The sequence below is a fragment of the Triticum aestivum genome, chromosome 2B, assembly GCF_018294505.1.
Source record: "Triticum aestivum cultivar Chinese Spring chromosome 2B, IWGSC CS RefSeq v2.1, whole genome shotgun sequence".
NCBI lineage: Eukaryota > Viridiplantae > Streptophyta > Magnoliopsida > Poales > Poaceae > Triticum > Triticum aestivum.
The window spans coordinates 11,943,566-11,956,219 of record NC_057798.1 but is presented as its reverse complement, the minus strand read 5'-3'; the positions used below and the strand labels follow the sequence as shown (position 1 = coordinate 11,956,219).

The window sequence follows — 12,654 nt, the reverse complement described above, 5'->3', positions numbered from 1 at the left end:
AGCTATTAAGCTTAGGAATGTAACTGTGGACCCCGCTTGCCTCTCTGCTACAGTTTTTCTCCTTCCAAAAAGTACCAAAACACACGAGCCATTTTTTCCTAATTATCTTCTCTAATTTACCGCACTAACCATTGCAGGCGAGGGTTTCTTGACGTCATAGAGATGAAGTGCAGCAGCTGCTTTTCTAAGACCCGGTCTCACAATGGCCGGATGGAAAAATACTTTTGTTTTGTTGAGAAAACGCAATGCTTGGGTTTCAATCCGTTGATAGAAAGAAGATTTAAAACCGAACAATCCAAGACTAGGCCAAAACAACCACAAACGTAAGACAAGAATACGACCAATGTTAGTACACACACCCTGCATCAGACACCACCAGATAAACCCTGGCATAGAAGCCATCGACACAAACATACATGATAGTAATCTTGGCAATGGAAGCGAAAATCACACCAGATGGCATCATGGACTGCCAGCCTTGCTCCGCCGTCGGTGCCGAGGCCTCGACACTTCCAGACACACCACATGCACCTTGAATGTTGCACCACCGTATCCCACCACATCCCTTGTCTGTCACAACATACGTTAGCATCCGTCAATCGAAACCCGTTGGGTGCCCCAGGCGACCAAGATGACGCGACATTTGATACTCCGCGGTCCACTACACATCCCATCCATGGTAGCATCATTGGGATATTTCAACAACACCTAGGATCTGCCAGAAAGAGCCAAAATGCATGTCAGCAGCGTGCATGTGAACCTAGGGTCAGACCTCCTAGAACAATGCCTCCGTGAAGGAAGCAACCTCGACAACAATGCCATTCTCCGATAAAGCAAGGCAAATCTAGGTTTTCAACTGGAGACTGGATCACGAGGGATGATGATGGAGTAGGGCTCGTCGACAATGCCACTCAGGAGGAAAACATGGCCCGAGAGTGTCCTTGTCATCAACACCAACAAAGGTAGTGCAGGGCTTTTGCCCAGAGTGCCACAGCCACAACTCATGGCTTTGTTGCAACCTCACGAAGAGATAATAGCAAGAACCTACCACCACCCACAACCGTGCCAAAGGAAAAACCTGGATGAACCACCACTCTGCCAACAAAGGCTACCACACGCAGCACATTAGTATCAGCAACGAAGAACCACTGCACCACCCGAAAAGGAGCCGACCGGCCCAGAGGATATGTGCACCAGGAATCCTCGTACTGCTTCAAGAGCCGGCGCACATGGCAAGACCCACGGCTGCAACAAGTCAAACTCCACATCAACTGCGAAGCTGCGCTGAGGCAGACGGTGGTAGACATGGTAATTCCCGGGGGATGATAGGAGTACGTTTTACAAAAATGCTTGCACGGTTCTTCACGTAAAATCAATAGCATAGGACTGAGATGTGCAATACTTAGGGTATATCTGGATGTGCTTTAGAGAAACAAAAGAGGTAATTTTGTGACGCCGTAATTGCATCTTTTCTATCTTTCTTTCATTTCCTTTATTTATTCTAACACTTGACAACCAGACACACAAAGCTCACCGTGATCGATCCACACAAAGCGTGCGCCATCCTGCACGCGGTGGATCGTGGCGACGAGACTACAACATGCCAAGCAACGACTTAGCCGCAACGTGACCTTGCACGTTTCTGGCAGATACAATGCGCCAGTGCAATAGCAAAAGCACTTACACGACTCCAGAAGTGATCATAACCTTGACGTATACAAACTCAACGTGCAAGCAATAATGAAAAGAATACATTTATTGAGGTAAATTTAAATTAACTTAACACACCCCGGGAACTGGTTCTAGAAACAGTTCCTCATCACGAATCTTACCGAAGTTGGTGCTGAAACAGGGTCTCCGAAGGTGCGAGCTTGCTTCAAAGGTAACCCATAGCTCGTCGTCGATGCTTTTGCACGACCAACTTTGAGCCCAAAACTCGTGCCACTCCAACGTTTCATGCGCATCCCGTAGCCAAATATGTCCTTAAATGGCCTACTAGGGACGCCTAGCATAGTTTCGGCCGAGCCTTCTGGGATCACCATGGCCGGTGACGGCAAGGTGGCGCGATGGTTTATGAACTGCACGATGCTCTTCATAAGCTTCTTGCTGGTCGCACGTAGGGGGGCGTACAAGTGGAAGCCATGGTCCTCACCCTCCGACTCCACCACGGTGAGGCTGCCATCAACCCACCCACACCTGCGCATGCTGCACACAAACTGGCGCCCCCGGTCGCGCAGGGTGTCCTTCTCTGCAACGGCCACAAGCACCCGCCTGCCAGTTAGCAACGCGATCTCCTCGTCCGGAGGATTGATCCGAGGATCATCGTTGCCAGCCCCGCCCGCCGTCACGAACGGCCACAGCTTATCCACCCACACTGGTGGGAACATGGCGTCGCCGTCCAAGACCTTCTCCGCCGGGAGACGCTCGGGCCCCCAGAAGAATGGATGCACCATGACCAACCCCTGGATGTCCATGATGCTGTCATCATGTGTGGCGCGCACGGCCGTGTGGTACACGATGTTGCCGCCAGCGCTGTCGCCGGCGAGGAACGTGCGGCTAGGGTCTGCGTATTTGGCGAGCCAAGGGTCGGACAAGGACGCCACCCACCGCAGCGCGGCCCATGTGTCATCGTAGGACGTCGGCACGGGATATTCCGGCGCCAGACGGTACTCCACGGACACGATGAGCGCCCCTGCGCTGGCGGCGAGGGAAGTGGCGTAACGGTGGTACGTCCGGGAGAAGGCACTCTCCGTGCAGAAGGAACCACCATGGACGTACACAACAAGGGGGAGCCTCGCGCCGGCCTCGGCAGCCTGGGCAGGAAGGAACAGGCGCACGGACACACCGGTGCCCTGGTCGACGACGACGTCCCTCGTCGCCACACCACGGCTGGCCGCCGGGTCCTCCGACGCCGGCACGAATGAGCTCATGAACCGCTCGATCCGGCCGTCCTTGTACTTGCGGATTAATGGGTAGAATTCGTCGTCCACCTCACCGTTGGCATTTTTATGGGAGGGGTAAGTCTTGTTTGCAGGCATGGCGACCTAGGTACGATATGTTGATGCACTTCAACTACGAGTACAAGCTAATAAAAGTCGTCAGAGCTCGATTATGGTTCGGCAGAGGCTTTGTTCTATGGATTTTATAGCGTTTTACTGGACACGTGCTTCTGCACTGTATATCTTTCAATACACAAAGACTTTCTTTTTTGCAATTAATGTACAAAGACTGCCTACTTATGATTGGATACTCTATTTCGTGCTCGAGGACTTAAACGCTGGTCTATATGCAGGCCTCAGGTCGCGCTCGCGTCTCTTCTAGTTGGTTTAGGGTTTGGTTGTTGTATTAGCTAAGTGTTCCAGCCAACAAGTTCATGAATTTTCAACCGAAAGGATACACACACACACAATGTCATAAACCCGCATAGAGCGCACACGGCATTACCTTTTGTTGCAAAGGGAGTATTTTTCATAAAGGGCGTAATTATTATCTCAGAATATAACGTCAAGTGGATACAAAGTATGTTGAGTAACACCTGTCCTCTGCATAAATAGGATGTTAGGGCATCTCCAACACGGACGCTCAAACCGCCCGCATACACTGTGCAGTCCGGACGTGTTGTGCCATCCAATGCGGTCGTGTATCGGTCCGCCGAGTGATCCAGACGTACTTTGTCCCGCAAACCAGAGACAAACTACGAAGGGCTTTCCGGCCGTCCGAACCGCCGCCACGCCCGCTCTTGACCACCCTGGCCCACCCAAATCTCCTCCCATGACCGTGCGTGCTTCCCACCCGAAACAGTCAGCACTGCTCCAAACCGTCATGGCCGCATTCATACCCGGCCAGAGCGGAGGCGACCTGTCACTGGCACCGTCATCTAAGCCACGCGCCGGCCGAGGAAATGCTGCCAGCGCCGCTTCCCGTTGCACGCGGCTGCTCCCCGTTCAAAGGACACCAAGGCCGTCCATCTACCGCCACATTAATGACAAAACATTGTCGAAAAACCTACTCCATCGCCATCCGTCTGTCCTTCTGCCGCCCACCATTGCTATTCGCCCTTTATATAAACTGCAGCCCCGGCCATAGCCGCATTCATCCTCCTATGGTCCCTTCCTCCTCTCGGCACCACTCCTACCATGGCCTAATCGTGCTCAAAAGCTGTCTACGATGGACTGTCGATGGAACAGAAGGAGATGGCCGCCATTTCTACCGGCTGGAAGGCCGACAGGCAGCCAGAGGCCAACAAATTCTCAATGAAGGACACGACCGAGACGAGCCGGCGCCACCCTCGCCTGTGCATTCCACCATGACCATCGGCGAGGCCTGTGCCCATTACATGGACATGGTGCTGGAGGAGTGGGGGGAGCAGTTTCGGGAGGAGCAGCCTGATGCAGCCTACAACCTCCAGCTCCTCCAAGAACACCAGCAGATGGAGGAGAAGCTCGACGCCGGTAGGGTGATGGCGCCAGACGCAGAAGTGATGGAGCAGGTGGCGCTGCTCGATTCCTACCGCTCCACCCGCTAGATCTGTCTCCGCTAGTATCAGGCAAAATTGGAGGCCGCCTACAAGGAGTTTGGCGAGGCAGCGGACGAGGTGTGGGCCAAGACTGATGAAGTCTGCGGAGGCAGAGCTAGAGAGCGCCAAGGCGGAACTGGAGAAGGCAGGGGCAAGTGCTAGAACACTGGGGCTCATGGCGGGACACTAGGAACTAGCACCGGCGATCACTTAGATTAGGTTTAGAATATAAGTAAGTCCAAAATTATATCTCCAGAGTCAACGAGCTCCGCTTTTAGTTGAAGTATGTCCGAAATATAATAAATTTCGTCATCTTAATATGAAATCATCTGTATTTTCATGAATCTCTTCTGGTTTATATGCAAATCTGGCTGGTCTACATGAATTTCATCTGGTTAGTTCCAACAATGGTTGAAATGTATGCGGGTTGCGTTGGATCGTGGCCTCCGGGCTCCGGCAACTGTGTCATCGGATTAGTCCCGCCTATCCGTGGACAGATGCCAGAGCAAATTTGCGGGTCAGCATTGGAGATGCCCTTAGCACGAATTATGTATGGCTCATTTGGTGACAGACTACCCCACGCAGTTTCTGGACTGTGTGGCATGAACAAACATCAATACATCATATGCAGAGGTAAAACAAAACTATTCTGGACTAAGCGGATTTCTTTCACATAAACCTCGTTTTGTTGCTAGGATTGTTGATGGAGTCATTGTTGTTGGCCTATGGTTGTTGTTATCCACTGGCGCTATGTTAGCCCCCGCATGTTGTTGCTAGATATGGAGGAGCATTTGAAGGAGGATAATGAGATGAAGCATGGTATGCAACACTTCAATGTCAAAGGAAAGCTGGAACCTAGGTACATCGGCACCTTCAAGATCCTAGCTTCTCAAGACTTGCCCCAACAATTTCCGTAAGTACATAGTGCCATCTAGGTGCCCCATCTTTGGAAGTGTCTTCAAGTTCCTTGCAAGCCCAACCTTTTCCAGGATATCGACCACCATACCTTAGGCGTCATCAAGGACCTAACATATCGTGGAATCCCAATTAGCATCACCATACTCAAAGTTGCACCATAACATACACAAGACCAAGGTGACCAACCACACAGAAGCATAAACAGCATAGTAACGTGAAAGACTACAATGTAGCAAAGTTTCAAAGTAAAATTGTGCTCACAAATGAATATGGTGATATTCTTTTGTTTTGTGGGGGTGGGGGTACTGTCGCACTAGGTCTTTGGCGAGGAAAACATCAATACCATTGTAGAAAAAGGGACCAACACTAATTTTTCTAGTGCAAGAGTTTAGAAAGCATTTATGAAAGCTAATTGTTCATCCAGAAATCTATCATCAATAGGTAATGGGTCATCAAGAATATTTTCTAACCAAGACAAGTTGTCTGCTATGGGGTTCTCAGCTCCTTTACTATCAGTAATATGTAAATCAAATTCTGGTAGCAAGAGAACCCACCTGATGATTCTAGGTTTAGCATCCATATTTTTCATAAGGTACTTAATAGCAGCGTGATAAGTGTGAACAATTACTTTGGAATCAATAATGTAAGATCTGAATTTATCACAAGCAAACACAACTGCTAAATTTTTTTTTTCAGTCATAGCATAATTACTTTGGTCACTGTCTTGAGTTTTACTAGCATAATGGATTACATTTAATTTATTATCAACTCTTTGTCCTAGAACAGCCCCAACAGCATAATCACTAGCATCCACATAATTTCAAAGAGTAGGTTCCAATCAGCTGGTTGAACAATAGGTGCAGATATTAAGGCTTTCTTAAGTATTTCAAAGGCTTCTAAATAATCACTGTCAAAAATGAATGGAACATCCTTTTGCAAAAGATTAGTTAGAGGCCTAGAAATTTTAGAGAAGTCTTTAATGAATCTTCTATAGAAACCAGCATGACCAAGGAAATTTCTTATACCTTTGATATCTTTAGGACATGGCATTTTTTTCAATTGCACCAACTTTAGCTTTGTCAACTTCAATACCTCGTTTGCAGATTTTATGCCCCAAGATAATACCTTCATTAACCATAAGTGGCACTTCTCCCAATTCAAGACAAGATTAGTTTCTTCACATCTATGTAAAACTCGATCAAGGTTGCTTAAGCAATCATCAAAAGAAGTTCCATAAACGGAAAAATCATCCATGAAAACGCAACAATCTTTTCACAAAAGACAGAGAATATAGCAGTCATACATCTTTGAAAGGTAGCAGGTGCATTGCATAAACCAAAAGGCATACGTCCATAAGCAAAAGTACCGAAAGGGCATGTAAAAATAATTTTTTCTTGATCCTCTTGTGACACATGTATTTGGGAGAAACCAGAGTATCCATCTAGAAAGCAAAAATGTGTATGTTTTGATAGTCTTTGTAGCATTTGATAAATAAAAGGTAGAGGATAATGATCTTTCCTAGTAGCTTTGTTTAATTTTCTCAAATCAATTACCATTCTATAACCTGTGATAATTCCTTGTGGAATAAGCTCATTTTTATCATTAGGACCAACATTAATACCTTCCTTCTCAGGGACAATATGAACAGTACTTAGGCATCTACTATCAGCTATATGAAAGATCATACCTGCTTCCATAAGCTTTAATATTCCATTTCTTACTACTTATTTCATCCTTGTATTTAACCTTCGCTGGTGATGAAGAACTGGTTTAGCATCAGGTTCCATACTAATTTTATGCTGACATAGAGTGAGACTAATGCCCTTAAGATCATCAAGAGCATATCCAATAGTTGCACGGTGCTTCCTCGGAGTTTTCAATAATATATTTTCTTCATGCTCTGAAAGGTTAGCACTAATAATAATAGGATATATCTTCTTTTCATCAAGATAAGCATATTTCAGAGTATCAGGTAATTGTTTAAGCTCAAACACAGAATAACCCTTGGGTGGAAGAGGATCTCCAAGCGTCTCAACAGGTAAATTTTGTTTCAAAACAGGCATTTATTTAAATAATATCTCATCTATTTCATTTATTTCATTCATAAGCATATCATTTTCTTGCTCTAGCAAATATTGTTCTAACGGATCAGTAGGAGGCACGACAATTGAAGCAAGGCCAGTAATTTCATCCTTACCAGGTAATTCTCTATCACGAGGTTGTCTACGGAATTTGGAGAAATTAAACTCACGAGACACGTCACCAAAACTTACACTAATAGTTTCTTTCTCACAATCTATTTTAGCATTCACCGTATTCAAGAAAGGTATACCAAATATAATGGGACAAAAATCATCTTGTGGAGAACCAAGATGTAGAAAATCGGTAGGGTATTTTATCTTCCCACACAAGACTTCAACAATCCCAAGTGGTGTTATAGTATCTCTATTTGTAATTTTGATAGTAACATCAATATCTTTCTATCTCAACAGGTGCAATATCATTCATAATTTCTTGATATAAAGTAAACGGGATAGCACTCACACTAGCACCCAAATCACATAATCCATGATAAAAATCTCCTATTTTAATAGAGACAATAGGCATGCCAGCAACAGGTCTATGTTTATGTTTTAATCAAGTTTGGTAATTCTAGTAGCTTCAGTACAGAAATAAATAACATGCCCATCAATATTTTCAACTAAGAGATCTTTAACAATAGCAACATTAGGTTCAAATTTAATTTGTTTGGGGTGTAGATGTTCTTATATAACTTTTATTAACCATGATTGAATCTTTAGCATGTTCTTTTATCCTAATAGGAGAAGGCGGTTTCTCAATGTAAGCAGTAGGAATAACTGGATCAACATTATAAGTAATAGTTTTTTCTCTAGCTTCAACGGGTTCTACTATTTTTACTTCAATGAGAGGATGATATTTAAACCACTTCTCCTTGGGGAGATCAACATAAGCAGAAAATGATTCATAGAGAGAAGCTACTATATCAGAGTCAAGTCCATATTTAGTGCTAAAATTATGAAAAGCATCGGTATCCATAAAAGTTTTAACACAATCAAATTCAATCTTTATACCTGACTCCTTTCCTTCGTCGAGTTCCCAATCTTCAGAGTTGCATTTAATTCTTTCCAAAAGATCCCATCTAAATTCAGTAGTTTTTTTTACAAAAGAACCAGTACAGGATGTATCAAGCATGGATTGATCAATAGGAGAAAGTCGAGCATAAAAAATCTGAAAAATCATTTCTCTTGAGAGCTCATGATTGGGGCATGAATATAACATTGAATTAAGCCTCCCCCAAAATTGAGCGATACTATCTCCTTCACGAGGCCAAAATATATATATATATATAATTCTGATCACGATGAACCAGATGCATAGGATAAAACTTCTGATGAAATTCCAATTCCAATCGGTTGTGAATCCAAGCCCCAAAATTATCACATAGCCTATACCATCTCAATGCATTTCCTTCAAAGATAAAGTGAATACCTTCTTCTTGATTTCATCTTCGGATAAACCTGGAAGCTTAAATAATCCACAAACTTCATCCACATAGATTAGATGCATATCCGGACGTAGTGTTCCATCTCCTGCATTAGGATTACCTCATAGTTTCTCTATCATACCCGAAGGAATTTCATAATAAATATTTCCAGTAGGTCTAGTCGGTTGAGGAGCAAATCTTTGTTCTTCCGGTCAAGGTGAAGATACCCCAAACAAACGCCTCAACGGATTATTCTCCACAGTGACAAGTGACAATAATTTTCAGCAGGTAATATAAATGTTTCTTTACCAAATTCCACTCACCAAAGGCGCTTCACTCCCCGGAAACGGCGCCATAAAAGAGTCTTGATGACCCACATGTGTAGGGCATCAATCGTAGTCCTTTCGACAAGTAAGAGTGTCGAACCCAATGAGGAGTAGAAGGAAGTGACACGAGATTTTCAACAAGGTATTTTCTGTAAGCACTGAAATTATCGGTAACAATTAGTTTGGTTGTAAGATAATTCGTAACGGGTAACAAGTAACAAGTATAACAAAAGTTTGGTAGTAAGATAATTTGTAACGGGTAACAGGTACCAAGTATAACAAAAGTGCAGCAAGGTGGCCCAATCCCTTTTTGTATTAAAGGATAAGCCTGGACGAACTCTTATATAAAGCAAAGCGCTCCCGAGGACACATGAGAATTATTGTCAAGCTAGTTTTCATCATGCTCATATGATTCGCGGTCGTTACTTTGATAATTTGATTTGTGGGTGGACCTATGCTTGGGTGTTGTTCTTACTTGGAAAAGCCTCCCACTTATGATTAAACCATCTCGGAAGCATTCTCAACTATGAAAGAAGAATTAAGATAAATATAACCATAGCATGAAACATGTGGATCCAAATCAGCCTCTTACGAAGCAATGCATAAACTAGGGTTTTAGCTTATGTCACTCTAGTAGCACATCATCTACTTGCTACTTCACAATGCCTTCCCCTAGGACCAAATCTTGGTGAAGTATCATGTAGTCGACATTCACATAACACCACTAGAGGAAAAACAACATACATCTCATCAAAATATTGAACCAATACCAAATTCACATGATTCCCATGTCCTCAGAAACAAACGTAACTACTGACAAAGCATGTTCATGTTCAAGATCAGAGGGGTAATAAATATCATTAAGGATTTGAACATATGATCTTCCACCAAATAAACCAACTAGCATCAACTACAAGGAGTAACCAACACTAATAGCAACCCACAAGTACCAATCTGAGGTTCTGAGGCAAAGATTGAATACAAGAGATGAACTAGGGTTTGAGAGGAGATGGTGCTGGTGAAGATGTTGATGAAGATTGACCCTCCGACGATGAGAGGATCGTTGGTGATGGCGAAGGCTTCGTTTCCCACTCTCGGAGGGAAGTTTCCCCGACAGAATTGCTCTACCGAAGTCGTAGATTGCTTCTGCCCAGGTTCTGCCTCGAGACGGCGGCGCTTCGTCACCAAAGCCTCCTTATTATTTTTTCTAGGTCAAAACCTTTCATATAATAGAAGATGGACACTGGGGGCTGGCCAGGGGGCCCATAAGCTCGGGAGGCGCACCATGGGTGGTAGGGTGCGCCCCCTAGGCTTATGGCAACCTAGTGGGTCCCTTTCTGTTATTTCTTCGCCCAATTTATTTATATATTCCAAAAAAATTCTCCATAAAGTGTCTGGACATTTGGAGTTGGGCAGAATTGGTATATCAGATTTGCTCCTTTCTAGTCCAGAGTTCCAGCTGCCGGCATTCTCCCTCTTCATGTAAAACTGTAAGATAAGAGAGAAAAGGCATAAGAATTGTATCATAATGTGAAATAACAGTCAACAGTGCAATAAATATGAACATAAAAACATGATGCAAAATGGACGTATCACTAGATGCCGAGCTCATGAGTGACTTTTTTAGCTATCTAGTGCAATGCTCGAACCTAGAGAAAGAGAAATCACAAGCAAGATGATAACAATCATCAAAAAATGTCGCCGCCGCACCTGCAGATTTTCCTCCATTCTTCTTGGTCTTAGTGACCTTCAAGTTATCAGAGTGAATCACGAGACGGTTGCGACCCACCCTTTCTGCAAGAGAAAGCCCAAATCCGAGAGCCAAATATCCAGCCATTAAACCATTCATAAACCAGTCGATTCGTCGATTACCTCTTGAATGAACTTGCCTTTATCATCCCACAGGATCGCGCAAACAGTACCTTTAAGAGAGAAAAGGCATAAGAATTGTATCATGATGTGGATGCATCATTGGATCCACATTTAGTTTGACAAAGTCCCTTGGAGGCCTGGTCCAACTCTCTTTTTTATGGAAGCATTAGGGGAAGAATCAATAACAGAAGTGGTCATGAGTTCGGGAACCCCATAGATATGTGGATAGCACTTTGAACTTTCTAGTCATGGACCAACTTACATATTTTCCACCATAAGTACCAACCTGTCATAGCAATCATCTTCCGGACATTGTGATCTCCCATCACAGATCAATCCAGCTCTGTTCAAGGGAGTCGGAATTCTAGAACCGCCTCCCCAACAAGATCAATTTCGCAAGCACGATTAATAACATCGTCCAGCCCCAACCTATTCCAAGCTTCTCTAGCTTTTTGCAAAGAAATAACACATGCTTTGTATCTTCTGGATCCAAGCAGCATGGCGGGCATTGAGCGAGGTTTTCAAATGTATATGTGCAAGTGTAACATGACATGGGAGTGTACCATGCAATGTACGCCACATAAAAATCTTATACTTTGTCAGCCTCGATAGCCTCCAAATCTTGCACCAAATAGGTTTATAAGTGGTTCATCCCCTACCATTTGTATGTCTTAGTTTCATACCATGTTGATGATCCCATTCCATGAAATATGCAGACTGGACTGAAAATAAAGTGTTTTTCTTAAAATTCCGGGTGACAAAATCTTGCATGGCATGCTGAGGGAAAGGTATTGCGAGAACCATTTGTGCATCAATAGGACACGAGGTTTTTCTAACTAGATCTTCATCATAGTTATTAGAAACTGGATTAATAAGGTTTGACACCCGGGATAACAAATGACACCCTTTCGAACAGATAGTTTTCCTAGTGGAACGATTTGGAATCCATGCGACCTCCCAAATACCAATATTTCGGCCATTTCCAGCATGCCAAATATAGATTTTCTTCATAGAATTCACACCCGCCAAAATACTTTTACAAGTAAATGAGCATCCCTTTTTTAGTTTGCGTTCAATAAATCCCCATCAGGAAAATAATTGACTCTCGAGACATTAGCACATAGAGTTAGGGTCCTCAATCAGACGACAGGCTGCTATGCCAACATCGCTAGATTGAAACAATGGATATCCCTAAAACCCATCTCTCATTGATTTTTTGGGACACATATTTTCCACCAAGCAATCAAATACATTCTTCTCTGGTTATCCTCATCTCCCCACAAACAATTGTGCCATTGTTCAATAATTCCTTTACATTTCTTAGAACTTTTAAAGACGGATATTGTGTAGGTCGGTATGGCTTGGACAACAGACTTGAGGAGGATCTCCATCCTTCCAACGGATATTTTTTTGTTCCAACCACTAATATTCATGACAATGCAATCAATCAGGTATTGTAAGCTGTCAAATGTATCCATTCCTACATTGACAGGCAAGCCTTAATATTTATCATTAAC

General features: G+C 43.9%; 1 protein-coding gene across 1 annotated transcript; it reads right to left on the bottom strand.

Annotated features, from left to right (window-relative positions):
- Window positions 1-1,663: 1,663 nt before the first annotated feature.
- Window positions 1,664-3,089, bottom strand: LOC123039934 (probable carboxylesterase 5). The gene has a single exon (XM_044462911.1). The coding sequence runs from the start codon at window positions 3,036-3,038 to the stop codon at window positions 1,803-1,805; it is 1,236 nt and encodes a 411-aa protein (XP_044318846.1). The 5' UTR covers window positions 3,039-3,089; the 3' UTR covers window positions 1,664-1,802.
- Between the last annotated feature and the right edge of the window lie 9,565 nt (window positions 3,090-12,654).

Excerpts from the sequence above, each read along its gene's own strand:
- LOC123039934 (XM_044462911.1), bottom strand. The coding sequence starts at position 3,038 with ATGCCTGCAAACAAGACTTACCCCTCCCATAAAAATGCCAACGGTGAG.